The sequence below is a fragment of the Nesoenas mayeri genome (assembly GCF_963082525.1).
Source record: "Nesoenas mayeri genome assembly, chromosome: 16".
NCBI classification, from domain to species: Eukaryota; Metazoa; Chordata; class Aves; order Columbiformes; family Columbidae; genus Nesoenas; species Nesoenas mayeri.
This window is the reverse complement of record NC_137562.1, coordinates 11,512,438-11,537,619: the sequence shown is the minus strand read 5'-3', so window position 1 is coordinate 11,537,619 and position 25,182 is coordinate 11,512,438. Positions and strand designations below refer to the sequence as shown.

At 49.4% G+C, this 25,182-nt stretch overlaps 2 protein-coding genes across 2 annotated transcripts; both read right to left on the bottom strand.

The window, feature by feature from the left end:
• Positions 1 to 279: 279 nt before the first annotated feature.
• On the bottom strand, positions 280 to 5,773 carry LOC308046706 (thyrotropin-releasing hormone receptor-like; the record flags this gene model as incomplete). The annotated part of the gene is made up of 2 exons (XM_080354704.1): positions 280 to 666; positions 4,988 to 5,773. 2 exons carry the CDS (start codon positions 5,771 to 5,773, stop codon positions 280 to 282), a joined length of 1,173 nt encoding a protein of 390 aa, XP_080210830.1.
• A 14,421-nt stretch (positions 5,774 to 20,194) lies between these two features.
• On the bottom strand, positions 20,195 to 23,325 carry OCSTAMP (osteoclast stimulatory transmembrane protein; the record flags this gene model as incomplete). The annotated part of the gene is made up of 3 exons (XM_080354611.1): positions 20,195 to 20,536; positions 21,334 to 22,378; positions 23,282 to 23,325. 3 exons carry the CDS (start codon positions 23,323 to 23,325, stop codon positions 20,195 to 20,197), a joined length of 1,431 nt encoding a protein of 476 aa, XP_080210737.1.
• Between the last annotated feature and the right edge of the window lie 1,857 nt (positions 23,326 to 25,182).

Here is a 25,182-nt window from a genome sequence, read left to right as displayed (position 1 = left end):
CGCTGGGGTCAACCTAGGGACAACCCCAGGAACCACCGGCATTCTGTATTTAACTACAGATTCGTTAAAGATGCTAAACAATGACCTGTGCCTAACACTTCACCTAGCAAGAATAAGCTAGCGTTAAGGAAAAGCAAATTAATTTGCCTCTAAGAGTCTGCTTTGTTAAATGCCCAGGAGATGTATTAAATTAAGCCTTCTGTGATGCCAAAGCAATTTCTGTTGGCACTTTCCCAACGCAACGCATACAGCCACACAGCTCCCGCTGCCTGCGTTGTCTCAGGGTCCCAGGATTTCTTTGACAGGCTTGTTCTTCTTTGCAGGGAGACTGTTGAGATCTTCTTGTTCGGTGATGTGAATGGAGCTGTCATGAGAATAGTCCTTCATAACGCTGTAGTACACCGGGGCGCTGTACGGCGCAGGGTTCTCGGCACTCTTCTCTTCACACTTGTATAACTTCCTAAAGGCGGCCCTGAACTTCTGGGACATGAGGTTGTAGATGATGGGGTTGATGGCACTGTTCAGGTAGATACACATGCGGCAGAAGAGAAGGAACCAGATGTTCAGGTATGGGGGGTCCATGAAGGAGTTCACCACCACCAGAGTGCGATAAGGCATCCACAGAAGGGCGAAGAGGACCACCACCACAGCCAGCATTTTGGTCACCTTGCCAGTGGGGATACGCAAAAAGAAAAATAGTCAGGTGATACTAAATTGCCAGCAGAGCTTTCCCACATGGAGAAATGATGCAGACAACTAATTCAGTCCACAAATTGCTTATATCTCTCTTTAAGCACTGAATCTATCCTCTCTGAACCCATTTTGTTCATGAAACAGTCTTGCATAAATAAACCTGTAAAATGACAGGTTTTCACCTACCTTTGAAAAGCCCTTAAAGCTCTTCAGGGCAGGCATCCACCAGCCTGGAAATGGGCTGGGATAATAACAGGAATTTCTGTATGACAAAGCAAATTTGAAAACTGCACATAGCAATAAGTCAGTGGGGAAAATAACTCATGCAAAAGCAGAGTCCTAATTTTTTGAGGTGCCATGGGGTATATCTCAACTCGCTGCCTACATCAACTCTGGCTTCCTACACCAGCTGTGCTGTTCCCAGGAATAGGCTCCCAGTACAGAGCAGCGCTAGGAGCAGAGGAGGATGCCTGGGATCTTACACAAATTCTTACTTGTGCTGATATGGGAGTTACTTAGCTAATTGGTATTAGTTATTTTAATTTGAAGCACACTAAGGAAGTACTACGTTAACATATTAAGAACGAAAAGATATTGAGAATTCAGAAGTGAGCAGCAATTGCCTTTAGCTCCAGTCAAATTTGTTTAAGAAAATGGAGTTTTGTACTGAAACTCCAGTGATCCTAATGATTTCAACAGCTATTTCTGATAGGTGACAATCGTCCTTCACCAAATACAGAATACACACTTCCCCAAGGAGGAAAGTATGAGTAAACACTGATGCTGCACACATATTAAGGCAGTGGCATTTCAAACGTCAGAAAGGGAGTTGTGCAATGACTCCAGTTCTCGATATGGAAATAAGCACTTACATCACATTCACAGTCTCTCAGCTTTTCTTGTAGTGTTTTGGTTTTGTTTGTACTTAGTCACAAGCAACTACGCCTTCCTGTAGTGCTTTGAGTAGACAGCAGGGGTGGTTGGCAGCGGTGACAAAACTTTCCCTACAAGAAAGGGACCGTTGTAAAGCTGAGGCCAAAATAGAAGAGTTTTGCTCTGTGTGTGGTTTAATGGGAACGTGGGGAGACTTCCCAGAATAAGATCTTGCAGTGATATGGTGAATGCTGAGGCTGTTGCTAAGATTGCAGCACGTTTGATGCCTTTTGGGAAAGACATGAGAGATTGTACAAGATGTCTCAGTAAAAAGTAAAAAGCACTTGCCCAGCTCCTGCCCAAGCCGGCTCCCAACACCTCCGTGCAGGCCACAGAAGACCACAGAGTGCTGTCATCCAAACATCACCACCCGCTACACATCCTACAGCCCTGCAAAAAAGCTGTCTTCATCATGGGAGGGGAAACCAGCTTGAAACAGCATCATGAGGATTTATTACCTCTGTTTCACTAAATGCCATCAGTGCTTTCCAAGGATGCTGCATCCAGCCCACGAGCTGGGATAGGCAGCCCTGCCCCGAGCTCACTATAGATTGAAATTTGCCCTTTAAAGAAAACTGTCTGTACAGACCATGTTCTCCTGAGTGCAACTTCAGCAAAGTTGTGTCTCCCCTCCATAAAACCTTACAGTCCACCCCAAACTTACTCTTGTATCTCCGTTGTGGGGAAATAAATCTCGAGCATTGTCTGCATGCATGGCTGGAACCATGGCACTTCTGTGCCTTTCCTCACTCTGTCTTGCTGAGACGAGTAACTATAACACATTTGATGTGATCCGAACTTACTTCTGCTGCTCATGTGAAAAATGAACATCATAAGCACTGAGGAGAGCTTCCAACCCTTATCCCTAACCAAAACAGTCCTGAATTATGGCCCTCAAAAACCAGTTGCACCCAAAAAGCCAAAGCTTTGCTGTAGCTTCAAAGCATCCCTCAGGGAAGCAGCAGCTCAGGGACACCAATTTTTGCAACAGCTCTTGTACATAGTGTGTGCACACAGCAGCTGTAAAGGAGCCATGGATAGAAGAAGGGTTTGTAGACAGAAGGGGATGTTTTACTAGGACAGCTGGTATTTAGCTGGAAACTACTTCTCAGAACACAAGCCAGTGTTGTTGCTGGATGGCCAAGGATATCTGCTGTACAGACCCCTGACTATATCCTGGGGTAGCCAAAGACAAAAGGCGGCTCATCTTCCACCTCCACGGGCCAAGCCCGGTGTAACTCCTAGAGCAAACCCCCTGTGAGCATCCTTCTGGCTCCACACAAGGTGACCTGCATCTTGCATCCTCACACAGCCCTTCCAACCCATCCCAGCCTCTGCCCCTGTCCTGGACATCACAGACGCTTCTCCCAGCCAGTGTCACCCCTTCGTGTCCAGGCACCATCACCCCGAGCTGCAGCATCACTTTTAGGGATCCCACTCCCTCTAGTGGTCCCTTTCTGGCAGGTGAAATACATGGTGGTTGGTGTTTGTGGTGTTTTGCTTCTACAGGTGATAAACACAGTAAAACTCACGCGTTGCATTGTCCTGCTCTGGATTTACGTGTTTTAGGGGCACCAGTGAGGGAACAGCAGCATCTTCATGCTCTGAAAAGAAAGCAGTGCAGCACCAGGGCTGGGAACATCCACAGCAAATCACCCCCAGCCATCCAGGCTCTTTAGGGAGAGAAATGGGCACCTCTGGGGTAGCCCCTTTCAGACATTGCAGCCACCTCTGGGGTGCAGCACTGCAGCCATCTGACAGTCACCAAGCCCTGTGTCACCCACCAAGCCCACACGCCACCAGTGGCACAGCTGGGGTTTCTTCCTGCATCACTCTCAGCACAGCTTCCTTTGAAGAGCTGCTGGTGGGAAATCAGAAGGAAGCATCCAACAAACCATAGCGGGAAGCCCCAAGAAACTGCTTTAGAGCTTAAAAACTCAGTGCCATCTTTATTTCTAATGATGCCAGCTCTGCAATATCAGGCCAATCAGGGTAAGTGTTTTCTTGCTAAGATATTTTGGAAAGTAATGGCTGTCTTGAGAAAGCTTCTGATGTAACAGAAAGAGAGCACAAGATGTTTCCAGGAGCTGGAGCGCCTGTCATTCAGCCCTATCAGGACTAATGGCCTCAGCCACTCATCCTAATGATGCTGGAGCATGTTGTGTGCTGCACGGCCACTCCACGGCACAGCACTGCGGGGGGAGCACACAGACCCTGCAGCGGCTGCTCTGGAAGGAGAGGTCCATTGTCCTGCACCTTTAGGTACTGCCTTGTAGCAATTAGAGATCTTGCTGCCAAATCCCCTGCTTGAGACTCCCACAACAGCCAATGACCCTGAGAGAGGGGCAAGTACTTTTGCATAAGTCAGGACTTGCTTTAAATCTTCCTCTGCCACAGCAGAAGGGAGAAAAAACTGAACTGGGAAGACTTAGAAGTTCATGAAGAAATACACGTCCTCTGGGCTGTTTGCTTTTCCTCTGTGACTGAATTGTCTCTCCTGGGAAATGGAGCTTCCTGTGCAAGTCAGGCAGCAAGATACTGAGTTGGAAAAGTGAGGACTTGAAGACAGGCTGAAGCCTATTTCAGGCTGTCTGGAAATCAGATCCTGCTCACTCAAAATCACAAAAGAACTGGTGATTTCAGGGACTTAAGCCAGACTCACAGATCCAGCCCTTTCCTTTAAAATAGCCCATGCCTCTGCCTATGCAAAATTTGGAACCAGAATGGGGTGGTCTCCTGCAAACAGCCAGGGAGCAGGCAAGAGTGTCCCATGTGGAACAAGAGCAATTGTCCATGTGGACAAAGAAAGAGGAGCAACAAGGAGAGGAGGTGGGAGGAGAAGGAGATGGGGAGCTGGATGACAGGAGTCACCAAGAGACAAACATGTCACTGTGACACCGAGGTGCCTTCCCCAGCTGCAGGAACCAGAGGGCTGCAGCCAGGGCTGGGCTCAGAGAGCAGGTTATATCAACTCTCCCCTCCCTTTGCTCCTCTAAAATCTGAGGTCACCTGCCCAGGACTCTGTCTTGGAGGTGAGTCCCACTGGCATGAAGTCACTCAGCACTCTCCACCTCGGGGAGGCAATCAGTAATTAATCAGCCAGCAAACATCCCTGCACTCCTGCCTCTCCCAAGTAGCGCTGGAGCCCTGTCAAGTGCAGCCAAGGCAGGGGGAACCCATCTGTGCTGCCAGACCCCAGCTGGGCTTGAGAGGGACCCTCCGTGCAGCAAACGGACCCACCCAACTGTCCCTACAAAAGGAAGCAAAATATCGGGGCATTCCACCTTCTGCATCAAAGCACCAAGACCCTGACAGCGCTGCCTGCAACCCGGTGCACCCCAGCCCGGCAGGGAGCCCCTACCTGCTTGCGGGAGCCCAGGGCCCCCTTGTTGCCCCGACAGGAGAGCTTGAGGGAGCCGCCTTGGTGTGTGGAGCCCAGGGAGGATTGCTGTGGGGTGGCAGGCAGAGGGCTCATGAAGAGGATGCGGGCAATGAGGCCGTAGAGTACAGTTGCCAGTACCAATGGAATGACGTAGAAGACAGCAAAATCCAAGAAGTAAATGGGCATGTAAAGGCTTCTGGAGACCCGGTAGCCACAGCTGACCTGTGTCCCATCCAAGAAGGTGACCTGGGTAGTGTCCACCAGGAAGAACCACATGAGGCAATAGAGGGAGGTGAAGAGCCACAGCGAGGAGATGATGCGCTTGGCACGGGACACGGTGCACAGGAGCTGCGCTTTGATGGCATGGCAGATGGCGATGTAGCGTTCCACTGTGAAGGCGGTGATGGACCAGGCAGAGATGTTGATGCCCAAGTACTGCAAATAGGTGATGCAGAGGCAGCCGACGTAGCCGTACACCCAAGAAGCCACCACTTCAGAGATGTTGGGCAGCCCAGCCGCCAGCAGCACGATGAGGTCGGCCACCGCCAGGCTCACCAGGTAGCAGTTGGTGGGGGTCACCATGTGCTTGGTGCGCAGCACCACCAGCACCACCATCATGTTGCCGACAATGCCCACGCCGCAGATGAGCAGCACCAGCAGGATGGTGACCACCTGCAGCTCCAGGGGCTGCCGGGGCATCCTGCCCAGGGTCTGGTTGCCGCTGCCACCCAGCGCAGCCCCCGGGCTGGCCGAGCCGTTCTCCATCGCCCCCCGAACCTTCCCGGCAGAGCTCCGCGCACCCTGCGGCGGGGAGCGGGGGGAGCCGGAGCCGCACCGCGGCGCCCCGCTGCCCCCCGCGCCCCCTCCCCGCCCTCCCCGGCTCCTCCCTCCTCTTTTTCTCTACGATTCACCCCCAGTCTCGCAGCTGCCCGGCTCCTCGCACCCACCTCCCCCTGCAAACTCCCCCGCCGAGCCTCCGACGGGAGGGGCGGGGAACGGCCAGGACACCCCCGCAGCCCCCGGAACCAGCCGGGACCTCTCAGCCCCGGGAGCCACACGGAACCGCCTAAGACACCCAGAGGACACCCAGAGGACACCCGGCTCCTAGGAGCTCCTCCAGGAGCGGGGACCCGCAGGAACCACCAGGACCTCCCCAGGACCTCCCGCGATCCCCTAAGGCCACTCCAGCCCCGGGACCCCCCGTCCGCCTCCCGCCCTCCACCCCCCGCCTGCACCCGCCGGGTCCTAGCGCACCGCCGAGCCGAGGAGGAGGAAGGAGCCCGGGCAGGGGGTAAGGGTGGCAGACCCACTCTTGGAGAGGCGCAGGGGCTGAGAGCACCCCAGCAATGAGCGGGTCTGCTCCGGGACCCAGGGATGTGGGTGCCTTGTGTCCCCAGACGAGCCACTGGCTGCACGGTCCCCCGCAGGGAAGGAGAGCTGAGGATGAAGGGTCCTTCCTCATCCTCAGGGGATGGGACCAGGGTGATGCCACGAACACCCATGGCCTTTCCCATTTCCCTTGGGCTGGGGTAGAGGTGTGCCTTCCCTGGGGGTCATTAAACACAAGGTAGTAACCTCCTCGTGTCATCTTTCCTAGAGCCACTCATGTCCCAAACAAGCACATCAGCGTCGCTCCTTTGGGGAAAGGCTTACCTGATCCTGGGCTGAGAGAACCTCTGTTTCCCCAGCGATGAGACTGGAATACCTGGTACCTCCCTGATGGCCAGCAGTAGTCAGAATTTGCTGCCAGCTCCATGCTTGCACCTCATGTCTCCACATTCTGTCAGAAAATGCGTTTTCAAATTGAAAGAGCAATTGCGTTTGCAAAGACAAAGTGCTAAGTGTTCCCTAACCTGTGGATTGGAGGAAAGAACAAGGGGAAAGCTTGTTTTTTTTAATTGGATTTTATTTCGATTAGAGACAGAGCTGTCCCATTAGTCCCAGACAGTGAGGCGCATATCCAAAAATGTGAAGGATTGTCCTGATGATGGGTGAGTCAAGCCCAGGGTTTCGTAGGCAGTTTCCAATCCTGAGCTGTCTGAGTGGATAAAATACCTTTTGCCTCAGCTCCACGCTCCTCTCGCAGGGAGCACCAGTCTGCCCCAAGCTCTGGCTTGCTGTGGCAAATAATATTTTTTCCTTTTCTTTGGGAAACCTTATGCCCACCTTTGGCTCCACAGAGAACAATCCTCATCATTTTTCAGTCCCTCCCATGACATTTCATTCACTTTTGGGTCGATTATAAAGGACAAATATTCTCTTCTCTTTCTATTTGCTTTCCTTAGAGCTCTGCCGGCAGCCTGCACCAGGGCCTGCCCGTGCTCTGCCAGCCTCACACCCCTGCCCTTTGGCATGGAAAGGCTTGGCAGGTCCCATACCTGCCCTTGGAGACTTCCCCAGGCTGCACTTTGCTCTATTTCTTTTTTTTTTTAACAGGTGTACTTTATAATCCTCCTAGAAATTACAGCTGTTTAATGATACCATTTAGACCGCATTCACCTATTTGAGTTGGCAGGCACCTCTTCAGGAGCCAGGCAATGGTCGCTTTAGTCATCCTGACAGCCCAAATTCCCCTGCTTCTCTCTCTGCATCACCCTGCAGCCTCTCTCCAAGAGCCACCCGAACGCTTGCACCCACAGCCATTCCAGTATGCGTTACAGACATCTCCTACCTCCACGTAAGGACCGGTCTGATGGCATCCATCACACGCTTCTGCGAGGCCTCGGCAGCTGTCAGGCAAAAGGTACTACTACAGTTATCCATAATAATCAACATCTCTGTCCTCTGGTTATAACCGCAGCCTGGTTATTATGAGTGTAGCATCCAGATTGCTTTATTGGGTGTCTTTAGCGGAGCTGCAATACGTTGTCCCTCTCTGAAGTTGCCCCCTGGTCCTACTGTCGTGCCCATCTGCTTCAGCCCTTCTCCAAGCTGAAAAACTTCCTGCATATTGCTCATTGTGGTTGGCACACAAGTTATTTCAATAGATGCTAATCTGTCAACACTGGCAGCTCCCTGTGCTGTGGCGGATCCTGCCGGGAAACACCCAGGTCTGAGGATCGTGGTGGTCAGAAACCGGCCTCTGGCACTGCCCGACACTGGGAGTTAGCTGTGAAGCAGCACAAGAACAGGATATAAATGAGCAATGGCAAGATTTTATCTTTTTGCAGGTGTCTGTGGGAAGGATGGGGAGTGTGGGCATGTGTATTTGCTCACATAATCCAAGGATTTGCACACTCTGCTGCTCTGGAGCAGTTCTAACACAGACAGGCTTCCAACAGCTCGTCAGTCTGCTGCTGTATCACAGCAGTGCTGGGGGTCCTCTGGATGCAGATTGTGGCAGAGATAGCTGAGGCCTCAGAAATACAGTCATTAGTACCTTCTTTTCATGAGTTTATGGGAAAAAATACATTTATTTCTAATAGAGGGAAAGGTATATCTGCCTTTCCTCTTCTCCTTCCTCTTTACAGAGCATTTGGGAATCTCTGCCCTGTGAATTCTGTCCTCCAACAAGTAGATGGACTGGCTGGGAGCTGGAGGTTTTCACAGCATCCTCCCGAGGGAGAAGACCCTCCTGTCCCCTGGATCTGGCCATACCTTGGCTGAAGCTGCCCTGCTCTGCAGGAGCACAGTGTGACACTCCTGCTTGGGTTTGTGCCCAATGGGGTGCTCCACTTCCCAGCACAATTTCACCGTGATAAAAGCTCCCACAGGTTTTCAGAAAGACACTGAAAGAGTTACAGAGAAATGCCTCCCAAGCACCAAAAATGAGTTCTTGCATCTAATGAATTCAGCTCTGAGGGCACTGGCACTCGCAGGACAGCCACAGCTGTTTGCTGTGGGTTGTGCTGAGCAGTGGAACAGCTGTTACAGATGGGCAAAAACCTTATTCCTGGCACATCCCTGACTCCAAAACACGGGTGGCTGAGCTGCCAGCATGGTGGCATTGTGCATGGGAGGGACACAAACCTCCTGAGGGCGAACATGGGGTTCATCTGCTTCCTCAAACCCATTCCAGAAATTGCCTTTGTGGGATCAGAAAATGAAAATAAAAATAAAAAACCTCTCAGAGAGACTAGATAAAGTTTTTGTTTTGGTTCAATCCTGGAACACTGTGTAGGATCATTGCAGATAATTATTTCCCTTGATGCTTTTTACTGACAATTCAGTAGTTATTAGCACAGCAATAACAACAGCATTAACTCACCCAGCTGAACCAGCTCCTCCTGCCCAAGTCCCTGAGCTAATTGTGTGTCCATCGTCACGCTGGTGCCATCTGTGTGTGACAAACACACCTGGGTGAGATCTCCTACATCATCAAAATGGTCAGGTTTGCTGACATTAACATTTCCCATTATAAGCTCCTTTGATACCTGTAATACTTGGAACATGACTGAGGCGTGTTCTTAAGATGAGGCCAACCAGCTGAGAGCAAAGGTTTCTCAAGCTAACTTTTTTGGCACTTATATAAAATATTTTCTCAAATCCAAATATTTTGGTCTCCAAAGACATTGATTCTTTTAACTAATTTTCATGTTAGGTTCTTTCAACATATTTCTGTGTTTTCTTCTCCACTAGCACTGCCTTGAGCCACCATCACCCACCACCTGAATCATCAGGAAGGAAAAGTCTTAACTTTCTGGGGTGTACCCACATGGCAATGGCATTCTGGGATGGGTGGCTGTGGCTGGGTTAGCAGCACTGTGACCGGGCTGTGCGCTTGGGATGTTCAGCACCAGCTTCAGCACCTCCCCATGCTCCTCACCCCTCTCATTCAGCCTCACTGGGCAGCTCATTTAGTCTTATGGAGAGAAAAGACCTCGGCATCTCAGCAGATTAAATAACACTTGGAGAAAGCAATCCTCTTACCCAAATCTGCGATAAACTCCTCTGCGTTCTCTGGTGCTTCATAATCTACAGATATTAAACCAATAAAACTCTTAGCACTGGGGCACAAAGGCTACATTTGCATGGTGCCGGTGAACATGCAGAAGCTGAACCGCAGAAGCCACAAGTGGCTTTGAGGGTTTGGGTTATGGGATTTTTTTTGCCCTGGGGAACTGCCAAATTTTAAGTTGTGAGCAATGGTGGGGAGGTGATTCCTACCTCTGCACCCCCACAGCTCAGCATAGAGCAGGCAGGAAGATGCTCAGCAGCTTTGCAGAGCAGCCCAAGGGCTGACAAATACTATTAGAGATGGGTTATGAGTCAGTCTGTTAAAAGCAGCAGTTATTGCTCACTCAGAAAGACAAAGGAGAGAGAAGTTCTGTCAAAATTACCTTCACTTGTTCTGGAGTCACAGCCTAGAAGCAAATCACTTTGGGGCTTTATGGGTTAATGCCCTCAGAGATCAAACCCAAGCAAAAGGCAGCTGTCAAGGAATTAAAAAGATGCAAAATTGACATGGGTATATGCTACAGGCACACAAAAATGAACTATCTGGCGGTTTTCTAATGATTCTTGTGATCAGGGAAGCATCCCTGGAAGGATGCAGCTCCTGAAAAGCCCCACAGGGACCAGCCCATGGAGCTGGGCTGCATCACATCTGTGCCAGTGATGTGGAAGGGAACAGCATATGGTCCTTCTGGAAAACTCTGTGGATGAAAAGAAAGCTGAGGGAATGAAAAAAAGACAAGAGGAAGGCAGTGCTACAGATTTCTGTGGGTAAAAAACAATTCAGTCTCGAAGGCAACAAAGAATATCTCTAAGTTCGTAGATCCAGGAACGGGACAGGCAGCATCTCCCGTGGGGGTAGCGGGTGCTGGATGGATGGGCAGGAAAACTTGACTGGGGGTGCCAGGCTTAAGCAGCTCCTTCCAATTACTGTAGCAAAGCCCGGGGCAATGCTATCATGGGGAAATGATGTTTCCCCAGCCCCAAATGAGGACAGGGATGGTTTGTCTTATTTCCAGACTCAGTGAGCACAGGCAGCTCTGCAGGTTGTCTCGGGCTCCTCTCTGCCCTGCCTGGCCAGCACAGTCATCTCCTGGCTTCTGGGTACCCTCCTCTCTGGTTTGTATAATCTCTTCTAAAGATATTTGTTAAATCTATGATGCTGATGCACCATGTCTTGGAAATGCCTTCAGGGTAGACAGGAACTTCATGATTTTTCTTCAGCTAATAAGTATAATTTGAGCTTTTAAAGAAAGCAAAGTGAGGCTGCTTTCACAAACTGGGGAAAAATATATCACATCTTCCCTCCCCTGCTTCCCTGCTGTGTCCAAAGCCTGAGTCCTCAAGGAAAAAGCCACTCAGTGCACAGAGATTAATGAACAGATGAAAACATGAAAACAGATATTGCAAATGAGCATCTTGGCCAGGGCCAGCCCTTCCCGAGCCTCTCGCCGGTGGCAGGTACACACCGTGGCTCACATCAGGGATTCACAGTGCTGTAAAAACCTGCATTCCTGAAGCAGGGAGCTGCTGTCAGGGTTAATTGTCCAACTGGTGGCACAGGCAATGGGGAGCAGTTGTCAGGAGCCATCCCTCTACCAACAGCACTAGGCTTTGTCCTGCTGAAGAATAAAGAGACAAGAATTTTTAGTACAATAAGAGGTGATATTTGCTGATCTTTCCCCAGAAATATATCACCACATAGTCACTGCAAAATTAGATTCATCTTTTGGAGCCCGAAGGAAGGACCACGTCGCCATTTCTTGGCCAGCGTTATGCGTTTGGCTTTTAATCAAAATAATGCAGCAGGAGTTTGCTGATGCAGGAGAGCATGAGGAAGTCAGGTCTGGGTCACAGGGGTAATTTTTTAATAAGAAAAGAGGAATTAGGCTGCTCTTCTCAGAGCTGTGTGATGGATGTTGCCTCTCTGTGCCACCGGCTCTGTCCCCCCAGTTCATCTGCTGCCTGGTACAGCCAGGAGCATCCCAAATTAAGACATTGCTTCTGGGTACACCTTATTTGTGAACTGTTCCTATTAACATTTTAATAGGTCCATCCTTCATTCTCCCTTCCAAGTAGCTCCTGGAAGGGCTGAGCTCTCAGATACACAACCAAAATAGTGGGAAAAAAAAGAAAGAAGTGATTCTGCAGTAATTTGTATTGGACTGATTGGATAAGTGCAATAAACCAAACTGCAGGGATTTATACAGCTCTGCAGAGAATAGCGCCATGGAAAAGGATGCTTTGTGCAGCTCTCAGGGTGCCACTTTCCTCCCACTTTTAAACCCCCATTGCTGCAGGTGTTCGGCTTGATTTAAGCCAGGTAAGTGTGGGGGCACAGTGCGTCTTTACAAAGCCTGTTGTCATCCTGCGTGCCAAGGAGGAATTCCCTGCCCTGTGTCACCAGCAGCACTGGCTCCAAGCCCACTGCAGGAGCCTGGGGGGGATTCAGCCACAGCAGGAGGAGCCCAAAGTGCCGCTTTCCACCCCGCTGAGCCCAGCACCTGTGGCACCAGCTCACTGCCCACAGCCCCACCAGGCATCACCCACAGCATTGAGCTGGGATTCAGAACTCTTGTGGCTGCTGCTGAGCTCTGCCAGCCGCTCCATTGTGCCCAATCCACCAGGAATTCTATCTGGGCAAGCAAAAAGCCAGAGGAGTGGGTGGAGGCGTTGGCTTTCATGGCAGCACAACAAAGGGCAAGCCCCGGGAGTACCGGTTTTTCCCAAATGTCCCACTCAGAGCAGAAACTGATGGCTGCAAGAGGAAACTGGTTTGGGTAGCCAAAGTCAGCAAGGCTTGAAGCCGTGCTGCGTGTGAAAAATTAGACATCTTCCAATGTACCTTTTGGACACTGGCTGCGTCACATCCGACCTGAATCACCCACCCCAGTGCTCATCTTCAGGACAATGCACAGGGTAGGATACACCTGGGGCAAGAACAGAAATAGCCAGATCCCAGAAACAGAAAGTTAGAGTGGATGAGGTGCTGGAGGGGCATCCTGAGGGGATAATAGCAGTGATAACACTGCAGGGAGACAAAAGCACTGCATGCAATACTATGAAAGAAGAAAACACTTGCAGAATAATCAGGCTGTAATTACAGGTTATTTCAGATTCTGTGACATCTAAATGTCAACCCTGTAACGCTGTAACAACAAGCACTTGGCTGCAGCACCGCGCTGCAGGTACGCAGCCCAGGAGAGGTGCAGCAGCCTTTAGTTCTGCTCCTGCTCCCCTTCCACCCAGCACACGAAGCCACAACGTGCATCGAGAGACATGAGGCCAAACTGACTTGGTGTCCAGGTCTGGGGGGGTCACACCGAGCAGCGCACCCTTCACCTTTCCCAGCAGAATTGCCCAGGCGGTGACAGCACATCCACCACGGGGGTGGCAAAATGCTCCGAGTCCTTAATCAGCACCGATCCAAATATCTAGGAACCCACTTGAGCTGGTGTCCATAAAGTTCTCCATCACTGAACCCCAACACTATTCTCCACCACCGAACTCCATCACTGCACCCTAACACTCTATGGCATGAAAGTGCAGAAAAGCATCTGGTTGCAGCTCACCTCTCCAGTCCTGCTGTCACAGATGCTCCCCCCAAACAAGCATCTCTAACCCACCTGCCCTCACACCTCAGTGCTGCATGGATCGTGCCTTACCCACTAGTTCTGCCAGCATGATTAGTCCCAAAGCTCAGGGGGTGACTTACAGCAGCTCCTGCTGCTAGGCAGCCTCCTCCATCCAATTAGCGGTTTCAAAGGGTTTCAGCTGATTGGGGAGTTTGATCATTTCTCAATTTTTCCTGCAGGCAGTGCTCACAGTGCCCAGCCAGAGGAGACATTTCTCCCTGCTCTGAGATGAATTCCTTTTTAACCCGGAGAAAGCTCCTTCCTCCCGTCAGCCCCACGGGGAGCACTGTGCTCACCTCCTGCGGAGCCCAGGACCACACATACAACATCAGCTGCTCCTGAGAGAGCAAAACCCATGCTGGTTTTAGGCACCTTTTGTTTAGGAAAGGGCTAGGTGGTACCAAAGCTCCCCCCTCTCCACACACCCGCCTGACTGGGGTTGTGAACTTGGCATTGCCGATGCCCTGGTAAGGCAGAGCACAAAGCACCAGGCACATGGAGCAATTTTTTCTCTGCCCTGGTAAAAGGAAAAGATGACTCAGCCCAGCCCTTGGCTACGACCTGCTCTTTCCTGTAATTCGCAGAGTTCCCACTTTATTGTCTGCACAGCCACGGCGTATTTCCAAATAACGCAAGATGAAGCTTTCAGCCTTTGAACTTGACCATTTCAGCTTCTCAATCTACTTCAAAGGAAAATGTCCTAGCCGAGCCATGGGTCACCCCTGACTAGCTATACCACTGTGCTTTTTATTTGAGAGCTCTTGGGAAATAAATTTACAGAAATGACTTATCTCCTTTCTGAGGTTTGAAGGCACCTCCTCAGCTGTTTCCAGGTAGGATGAGGAGTTACAGAAGGTTTGATTGTAAGTAATAAATGTGTGAAAACATGGTACTTTTTCCCACCTTACGTTTGTGTGTTGAAAACATCTCTTCTGGTGATTTAGTTTCCTTAGTTGCTTATCTGCAAAGAAACCCAGAACTGTTCTGCCTTGGTCCTTGGGAAAGGCTGTTGAAGTGATTGAGGTCAACTTCCAACTAACTCGATTTCCTCAACATCTTCTCAATGTGCTGTGACACCTCATGTCCCCCATGAACCACTGGAGTTGCTGGCTGAAATCACACGTCTTGGGGCTTCTCGGAGTGCCCAAAAAGTGAGCTGGTCCTCAAATCTCCCGTTACCTTCAGAAATCAGTCACGTGCAACAGACTCCTGAAAACCACGGGGCTAAGAAACATGCCTGGAGGTCTGGCTTCTGTATTGACATCCTGGATTTTACCAGCCTTCTGGGACAACCAGCGTTGCTTCTTCCTCATTTCTGCTCCTTTTCTTGCAGGCTGAAGGCCTGTTACAACTAATTTGGAAGTTTTCTGCTGCAAAATGTGAGGCATTGAGTTCAGAGTGAAACGCTGACACAATCTGCATTCAAAAGAGCCAGGACTAGGGAAAGTCTCCCTATGAATTGCAAATCTCCCCCTTTTTCCAGCTGTCTCACATCTCCAACTCATTTTGAAACATTTTGGTACCTCCTTGGAAATAATGTTGGTTTCTAAAAGAATTTGCTCAAAGGAACAAGAACCAGCTGTGATGCCAGCTCCTGATTTGCGTCACATCTCCTGGCAGGTGCTTCAAGATAATTCTCGGGTATCATTTCAGGAGCGATGAGATGCCTGGTCATCAGCTACTGGTCCTGACAGCCCTGGGTCACATCTGCCAGCCCAGCACAGGTCACAGACACCACAGGAGTGCAGTGGTCCTGGGGGTTTATGGATTTGTCCTTTCAGCCCCAAACCAGACACAGTCACTATTCATCAGTGCCAGGCATCAGTTCATGATAACATGGTGCTGACATCTCTTTGCTGCTTCAAATCAGCCTTTGGCAACCTTTGCATTTAGATAGTGGCTTGTTTATCACCTCTTACCTCTAAAGATAATCTTGTCTGTTTTCCCTACCTCTTGTTTTGGCACCAGCACCTCACAGCCCAGCCAAGGCCCCAGGGTAGGCTGTCCTTGGGGCAAAGGCAAGGAAAACCCCATCTGAAAGAGGCTTTCCCCCTCATCAACTGTCTTTGAGGAATTTCCTCATCTCTCCCACCCCTGTCTAGAAGATAAATGCCCTGAGCTGGAGCTGCCCTTGCTGGGTGGCCACACAGCGCTCAGCACAACGGAGCTGCCTTCAGATGGGGCTACTCATGGACAAAGCGGTCCCTTAAATAAGTGCTGACTCGGCAGTTCTCTGCCCGTTGTGTCCCGCTGGGCACCGGTGCTGCTGGCAGTGCTGTGCGGGTGTGCGGTGCCAGCTGGCCCTGTGCCCCCAGCCTTGCTGAAACGAGCAGCGCTGGTGACACAGAGAGCAATTCTTTGTGGCCAGACACAGCACCAGCTTCTGCAAAGCGAGAGATTGCAGCGGTCAAATCAAAGAAAGATAAGATCTCCCCTTCTAGAATACTTTGCATCAGCATTGTTTTGTCTTCCTTCACTGCAGTCATTTTTCATTTGACACTTTCAACCATGTTACAAATCGACAGGACCTCACATCTCAAAAGGGGGCTTCCCACAGAGAAGGGGGCTCCAGAAACCCCCTTGTCCTTGGTGGGTTACTGCAGCATCCAGCTCTGTAACAGCAAACATCAGCAAAGGGCATCTACAGCTACACTGGGATGCTCTGGCTCCCCAAAATCAGTGGCAACGTTTCCACAAGTGGCAGCTGAAGCAGGTTAGAGTCACAATGACAAGCCATGACAGCGGGTCAAGGCTGGCATCAGCAAAGATGCAGGCTGGCATTGGCAAGGAGGTTTGGGACCCACCAGCAAATGTTCCCCAGCCTCCCTCAGAGAACCCCAGCCCTGCATCTGCCTCATTGCACACAAACATCTGATCCTGAACTTTCAACTTCACGAATTTCCAACACTCAAAGCCAGATGTGATGAAATCCTTTTCTGCAGAAAGCAGTTAGAGACAGTAAACAAGCCACTGTGCTAGCGTAGGAGCAGCGCTGCCCAGCAGGGACGGACCCTGAGGAGGATGGGGACACGCAGGACCTGCCCCGGGGGCTCCAGACCCAGTGCTGGGGGAGGACGCAAAGCCCCACAACCGCTTCCTCCTGCCTGTGAGACGGGATGTGGTGCCGAGCAAAACCAAAGGCAACGAGAGCCGCAGTGAGCAGAAGTGAGAGTGGGAGTATGGAGCGGCTCTGAGGGATGAAAATCCCTTAGCAAATAACGAGGCTTGTAAATTAGTCATATTTAATAAAAATATGTGAATAAATTAACTTTGCATGCTGGTTAAATCCGTTCAGTATTTCTCTGTTGAACCATTAAGCAAACTGGCAAAGCAGCTTACCTCTAAAGCACATAATATGACTCTATAATGAGTAACATTTTCTATTTTGTCATGCCCGTGTCTTGCAGATGAACAACACCTTGCAGCAAGCAGAGCAATTTCCAGCAGTTCTGACTCCCACCAGCCTCCCCACCCAGGGAAAACATCACAGCCCAACTCATCACGAGGGACAACAGGGCTGATGTGCCACACAAGCTGTTCCTGCCGAAGCAGGGACCATCGGAGCATCCTCTGCTCCCCAGGGCCTCCCCATTTTTGTTCCTGGGGTCCTGCTGGCACCCCCAGGGATGTGAAAAAGCAAGTTACTGCAGGGACTAAGCTCCTTCCAGCCATGCTGGTGGGTCCCCTCAGCTCGCCCAGACTGCCCCAGGTCCCCTCTGCCACACACTTCTTCAGGTTTAATTCCATACCTGTTGTTTCCCCGTGGCTCTCCTCGCTGGTCCTTCACACTGGAAAACACTCAGAGTTCCTCTTCCCTGACCTTCCCACTCAAGCGTCACATTTGCCGCAGTTCCATGACTTTAGTTTCTTACAGGAAAATCTGCCCTCTGGGTTAAATGACATTATGGCAAAGAGCCAGCTTTCAACATCCCTTTTCTCCTGAAAACAGATTCATTGCTTGGCTATGTATGATAATATCTATATTTGATAACATCAATGCAAGCAACAGCAGTCTCGCGTTAAGACCTTTTCATGTGTGTTGATTTCTCTGTGATAGTGAAGTATACCAGCCTTCAGCAAATATGTGTTTTAATATCAGTACAACTTCACCTCTGAAATAACCAGAATGGTTATCAAAGTGACTTTTTCCTTTCTGCATTGAAAAAAAAACCACAGCCATCTGAAACTAACGAGATGACATTTCACAGCACAGTGAAACACAGTCACACAACGTTCATTGCCATCCTTTCTAAGTAACAAACCACAGTATTGCCATGACAAAAGCCAGTTTTTTGGGCTACCACCCAGCTCTGACCTCCTCACTCCTTCACCTTCCAAACCCAAATTCTTCCCTTGCTGATTTCTATATGGCTATTAAAGCTAAAAACCTGTGTGAGGGTCACAAGGTCAACGAGATGAATGGCACCTGTGGCACAATCCATTGATTCCTGGGGCAGATGTCCAAACGAGGGCAGGAGAATTGACCTCCAGATGCAGGTAGGCAACAAGGGCTCTGCTGCCCACAGTTCCCTGTCACTGAACCCACTGAAACAAGTGCGATACCCACTGAAGAACTTTATAAAATCTTGTCCTTAGTCTCTTCTGCAATATGGAAACGGGAGCACATCTCCGTTTCATGAAGGGTTTATGAGGGCTGACACTCTGGGGGCAGCGGCAGAGCAGCAGTACCTCACACTGATTATTATCTTTTCAAGCAGATGTAATAAGGCTAATCAAGGCTTGTCTGATGCCGAATTTTACAGTCTAGAAGTGCAAAGTTCCTGGTATTAGTCTTTAGTGGTTAAAATCTAGTGGGAGCTGAAAAAAACTCTAGAAAAGACAGGGAGAACTGCTCTGGACTCGGGTCAGTTTTTCCTAATAAATAGGATTTTTGAGGGTGAAAAGGGATGTTTCAGGAGCTGCCCCACACGTTGCTCAGCCGCTCTGGCTGCGAGATGGGCAGTGCCTGTCTGGAGGATGCAAAGGGACACTCAGGGTGGTATTTAGTCCTCTTAGTCCATCTTTATGGTCTCATCAACTCTGAACCCCCATATGAACCTGGAGGGCCCATCTCTAAAGCAAAGCCAGTCCCATGCTGGTCCCCAGCACTTTGCCATCTCAGCCTCCTCTTGCTGTGCCCCAATCTTCTCTGAAGACCCCCCTCAGAAGGTGAGGAATTAGATGTTGCTAGAGGGGGTTCCTGGAATGTTACTGTCCATTAAAAAACCATATATCTATATATAGATATATAGATATCTTAAAGATTAATGCATATCTCTTGTCAAAAAGATGAGTCTTCCCAAGGAAAAACGTTTTTGAGAGATGTGCTTGTTGGTGTTGGAAGACAACATGCTGTTGGAATGGTTTCCTGGCCGAAGTGACGCCTCTGTTCTCCTCCCAGCTATTTTAACCCCTGGCTCCAGATAATTTTGGCTACTTAATGGGCATGTGGAAATCTTTTCGCTTTCCCCAAACAGAACAACACAGGGCATTTTCTACAAAAACTTCATGACAAAGCCCCCTCATTGCTGTAGAGGCAGGAAGGTTCCTGGATTAATCATCAGAACAGCGGGGAATTAAGAAATCTGGGGAGATGTGTGCACCAGGGTTTTGTTAGATAGATGCTTTAAAACAAAAATAATCCAGACTTGCTTTGTTTTAAGCACCTCGGGAGCTGAGACAATTCAGTGCATCTGGCTGCAGCTGTCACTTCACTTCTGTAATTTAATCTCATTGAGGTGCATTATGTCAAATAATTACCTTAATGAAGACTCTAATGGAAGAAGGGAGGACAATAATAGAGATGTTTTGAAGAAATGAAGCTGTGAAGTTGCTTTGGTTTTAAGATGGCACTGATTTAGCTCCCTCTCATTTGGCTCTTGCCCTTACAGAGATGTCCGATCACTTTCAAAGGTAACGTTTCAGATGCTGCTCCAGTGATGGATTTTTTGCATCTTGGATACAATACAATAGTTTCTGATTTTGAAACAAACTTACATGTAAAACCAGCTCTTGGTTCAGGCACCACCACCCATGCCCAGGATATGCGTCTCACTGTCATATTGGCCTCGGATTTATTTCAGTGGTCTGAAATGACACTTTCTTAGGTGAATAAACTATCTTCTAAAACTTAAATTTATCCAGTGTACCCAGGTTTCTGTGCATGAAACCTGAAAGAAAAACTTCATGAAAACTTAATTAATCAACTCAAACGAGTTTCCTTTCTTGCTGCCTGAAGGGATCACTGAGAAACAAAGGAAGCATGTACTTGAGTACTTCCTCCAGGATGGATGTGGTGGGGGAGGTGAATGAGCTCTTCCCCCACCCCGACACCCTGACTCCCACATATTTCCCAGTCAGCCTTGCCCAATGCTGTGGATATCCTCCAAGTCATATGAGCTATCTTCCACCATTCCTGGAAGAGATGACTTCAGACCTTCTAGATTAAAAACAGGGGCCGGGGGGGGAAGAAGTAAATTTAGCCCATTTTTCTCAAATGAATTGAAAATGTGACATTCCACCTTTTTTTTTGCACAAATATTTTCCCCAGACTCCAAACATTTCTCCGACTCTGGAAAATTAAATGCATGATCCCATTGCAGCAGCCCGTGCCCGGCCACTGCCAGAAGTCCCATCCCCTGCGTTTCCAGAAGTGCGCTTAGTTTCTCACACGGTTCTGCTCCTCCTTGTGCCTCCTGGACAGCTTCTTGTAGAGGTAAAGCGCTCGCTTCTCCTCCCAGCTTTCAAAGAAGGAGCCCGCGATTCTCCTGCACAGGCGGCGTGCGTAGGTCTGCAGGAACACGGTGGTGTAGAGGATGCAGAAGAGCAGCCCCACGGCGAGCAGCACCGAGGGGCTGGGAGGTGTCGGGGGGCTGATGCTGCAGTGGGCAGAGCTGAAGGTCAGATAGTAGTGGTAGCTCCTTTCAAAGTCCTGAAGCGGTAGTTCTTCAGAAGGAAGCTGAAAAAGTTTCGAAAGGAAGGGCAGGATCCCTATTTTAGCCTGGAATAAAGAGAGTTTAAAGTTAAATGAGGTATGAATAAACCAAAATCTACTGGGTACTACAAAAACCACAGCGATGTGTAATCACGGTTACAGCTTGTTTGGGTGTATTAAAAGAAGGACGTTGAAGTGCATATACACTTTAGGCTGGTAGAGAATAACAGCATGGTGAACAGGCACTGAGTGTTTGTGGTTGAGTCACGGGCCCTTGGAGGTATTTTAAAGGACACGTAGATGTGGTCCTTGTGGACATGGTTTAGTGGTGAACTTGGCCGTGCTCAGTTAGTGCTGGACTCGGTGATCTTGAAGGCCTTTTCCAACCTAAGTAATTCTATGATTCTATAACAGGTATTTGCTCTGTAAAGTTTACAATGAAAGACATAATCCAGACAGCAGTATTAGTGGCTGGATATTTGAACATTAGAGGTTTTTTCTAAGCCCTGATTATTTTACTGTAAATTCACCATAAGCAGGTATCCATTCTAAGGAACTCTGGGGCTGGGGAGGGAGACAGGCTGCATGGTAGAAAAGGAAAGCTAAAGAACTAAACACAAACTAGTCCAGATAACGGATATTAAGACAGATGGAACCTGAAACTGGGGAGTGTTGTGGAAAGGATTGCACAGGGTGACAACACAGCCAGCGAGCAGAGCTTTTTCTCTGGGGAGGGAAGTCAGGATTGTGTAAATAAGGCTACAAAGACTGCAATCCCCACTGCAATCCCCACCGCTGCCTCCCACGATGTGATACACAGCGGGGTCATCGTGCAGGGAAGGAGAGGAGACCCCAGCACTTACCCTGTATTTGATGCTGAGCGTGACGAGCACCACGGAGAGCTGAGCCGCCTTTCTCACCGCGGTGTCTGCCACGCTGAATGCAAAGTGGTCCATGGCCACGACCACCAGCATCAGCATCAGGGCCACGGTGAGGAGCATGGCTTGCACGAGGCACAGCATCACTTCTTCCCGGGACAACTTCAAGCCTGTTGGCCGAATGAGGTTCTCGGATGGGCCCACCAGCAGATGAGCTGCTTTTCTGTCCGCAGCTAAAAGCTCCAGCTTCTTGGTGATGTAAAAATTGTCGAAACGGAGGTTGGTGAGATAATTTTTCAAATACCAGGTAGACTCAAAGCAGAGATAAAGCATGGAGAAGCCAGCAACCAGCTTGTTGCCTACTCGTACGGAGTCTTTGACCAATACCTCGACAGCCAAAAAGTCCCTCCCAATTCTTTCACCAGCAAGCTGCATTTGTTGGTAAGTGAAGGAGCTGTTCTTAAGCAGTGAAAACCGAAAATGCCCATTCATAGGACTACCAATGTTAATGGAATTAACATTTTCTTGGATGGCTTCCCCAAACTCCCAGGACGCTGTCCCTAGCAGAGAAGTTGAGTTCAAAAGACTCTCCGAGGTATTCTTGCAGATGCACTTAATAACCTGCAGTATGGTTTTAATGTTGCTTATGATGTTGGGTGTTATGTTAACCACTACAATCATGGTGCAGGTTGACAAAAGAAGCTTCTGGCCTTGTTTGGTACCTAACATAGGCATGATCATACTGAACACACAACGGGCAGGATGCACCAAGAAAAGGGTCAGGAGAAGGAGCAGGCTGAAGGAGATGGTCATTGCAACAGAGAGATGCCAGGAGTACTCCAGGGAAGCAAACATCCAGTTGTAAAAGAGTCCTCCTATGACCGCCGCGATGCAGCAACTCTGCAGGAACAAGGTCCACAGCTCCCTGCTGTTTGCTGGGACAGGCTTGGAGTAAATTGACCAGAGGTCTGCCATGGTCCTACGCACCTTTGGGAACAGAAAGTCTTCACAGTAGACACGGGCTCTCAACCTGTACAAAAAAAAAGTACTTGTGTGTTAGCAGAGGAAGCACTGAAATGCACTAATTAGGGGGTTTTCTCAAGATGATCACTCATGGGTCTCTATACTGTCCTTCTCTAGGCACCTCTGGTCTCACTCTACTTGTCTGCTAAGCTGAGTAGCTGGGATTCAGTTCTTCCCTGGAAGCGTGCAGGACGGGAAGTTAAAGACATTTCTTGAAAGATCAAATACCAAATAAAATGTGACTGCTCTTCCTCTAATGTGAGCACAGGAAAGCATTGTATTATTCTATAAAAATCAGAATAAAGGCATTCAGAGGGGTCAACTTGTTGGCAGTGGCTTTAGTGGTTATTTCGAGGATGCTGAAGGGAGAAAGAGGAGGGTCCTGGCTGCTGTGGAAATTGTTAGGCTAGCTCTGTAATTACAACAGAGTTCAATGGATAAGAGGAGGTAGAGTGGGAGTTTCTGCTCTCGCTGCCTCTTAAGAGGAGACTAAACAAAAAATCTACAGGTTTAAGGGTGACAAATACAAAACTGATCAGCGTAAAAAGTTTCACACTGAAGCTCCAGTGCCAGAGGAAATCTCCAAGGATAAGAATTTGGCCACTGCAAACAGGATGAAATGTCCCATAAAGCTATTTAAATGCCTAATGAAAACAAACGTTTGGGAAGGAGCATCATTTCTCAGGCCTCACATCTGGAGTGACTCTCCAGAGACCAGAAAACCTGGTGTGGCGAAGGAGCCTCTCTTGGGATGAAACGCAGCCAGGCAATTCCCATCTCCCCTTGCCTGACAGCAGAATCAGTTATCCTTTGAGGGAGAATTTTGAGCAGCAAAGTGGGGTTTTCAGTGGAAAAAGGCCACTCAACAGCTATCAGACAGAGGAGGGGGATTAAAGCAAACACTACATACCCAGCAGCAGAGAGGTGCCCCAGTCTTGCTTGAAAGCCCTCCATGCTCCAGTGCTGTGTTGCTCTCTGAGAGGATCCTGGATGCAGTTGCTGAGAGGTGCAGGATAGGAAACCAAGGCAGCTGGCACCAGGGACCCAGGATTCAAAATAAAAAGGATGTTTTAAGGCAATTCACATCAGTAATGCTGGCAACTTCTGAAGCGAGTGGCCAAACGCGTGAAGTGAAGCCTGAGGAACAACCCCGCTACAGGACAGAGCTGGGATGCAAAGCACTGTTCGGGATTTACACTTCTCATCTTACTGTTGTGTCAGGGAAGGCTTATTTTAATGACACATAGCTGAAAAAAATGAGTCAATGACATACGGACTGACAAAGATGGAACAAACATCACATGGAACAGGGGGTGTCACCATCCCTTGTGGGGAAATCAGCTGTTTCATCCCAGCTGACTTCTCCTTCCACTGCCCACCAGCAAGCAGCAAGGCTGGAATTTCTTTCAGAGAGAAGTCTTTCCTCTTTCAGACATCAGTCATGGCACAAAGGGCACAGTAGGATCCAGTAAACCATGTGCTGATAATTGTTCATCTTTTCTGGCAGGCTGCTGCTCGCTGCTGAAACCATGACCTTGTGTGCAGGGTTCGCAGACTGCTTAAAGGCTCATCTCATAGTTCTAGCAGAAAAAGATAAAGCTTCAAACTTGAACCTTTCCAAATTCCCTACAGCCAGCAAATCCATTGCAAAGAAAGCCCTGCCACAGGCAGGATTCCCAAACTGCTGAGAAGCTCCCAGCACATGGGACCGACTCGCCTGACCCTTAGGCTGTGCAGGGCACAGGGATCCAGCCACCAAACCCACTCAATAGGAGAAGAGGACCAGCCTGTGGTGTTTGCTCTTCAGTTATGTTTCCCAAGAAGAGGAACCCCCAAGCAGCTGGCACACAAGAAATGTGTATCACCACTGCCTACTCACTTGCACTGAGCTCATACATTACAGGACATCTCCCTGGCTGCCACCAAACCTGCTCCTTTGCTAAGCCACTGCTTGTGGGTATAGGTGACAGAGCTCACCCAGCTGCCGCTGAGCCCATTCCTTACAGGGACCTGCCGTCCTGTGCTGAGCTGAGCTGAACTCTTCAGCTGGTGGGAACACCGGGGCCCCCAGGATGTTCTCACGCTCCCCTGGGCAGGAGAGGGCGAAGGGCTGGAGGTCAGTGCTGCCCTGGCCACCCCTGGGGTTGGAGCACACGGTGCTCTGCTCTGCAGCAAGCAGTGGGACAGCAGCACCTTGCCCAGGGGACATGGCCAGACCCCACAGCAGCAATGCTGTCAGGGGACAAGCAATCACGAGCACGAGTGGGCAGAGCAAACATCTGTCCGCTTCCGCAGCTCTTCCCACAGGTACCAGAAAATGTCCTTTCCGTCCTTTCTGCTCCACTCAACAACTCTGCTTTATTGCTAGAGGGTTTTTTTCCCCCACATGGCTGGTAGAGCAAAGGTTTCCTCCTGGTGCCCTGGAGCTGGTGCAGAGGGCACAGACACTGAATGAGAAACTCTGGCTCTAGCCAGGAACAGGCACCAGCCAGGCAGGCATGAAAGAAAGTGCCATTTGTTTGGAGCATCCATAGCAATTGCTTGCACAGGCCATGAATTAGGTCTTGAATTCAATTTGCAGGCTATAAAGGACCACCCTCAAAGGCCCATAGCTGTAATCTGAAAAACTCATCAGGTTCTCCTCAGTCACTATTCTGAGATTAAACTTCTTTCTCACTGTATTTCTGAGCTGATTTCATCAGCCCCCAGGACCCCATCCAGGCTAAGCAGATATCTTTCCAGGCAGCAAAAAAATGTTAGCAATAGATTATAAAGAACATAAAACCCTCAAGTCTACACCATGGTGATGAG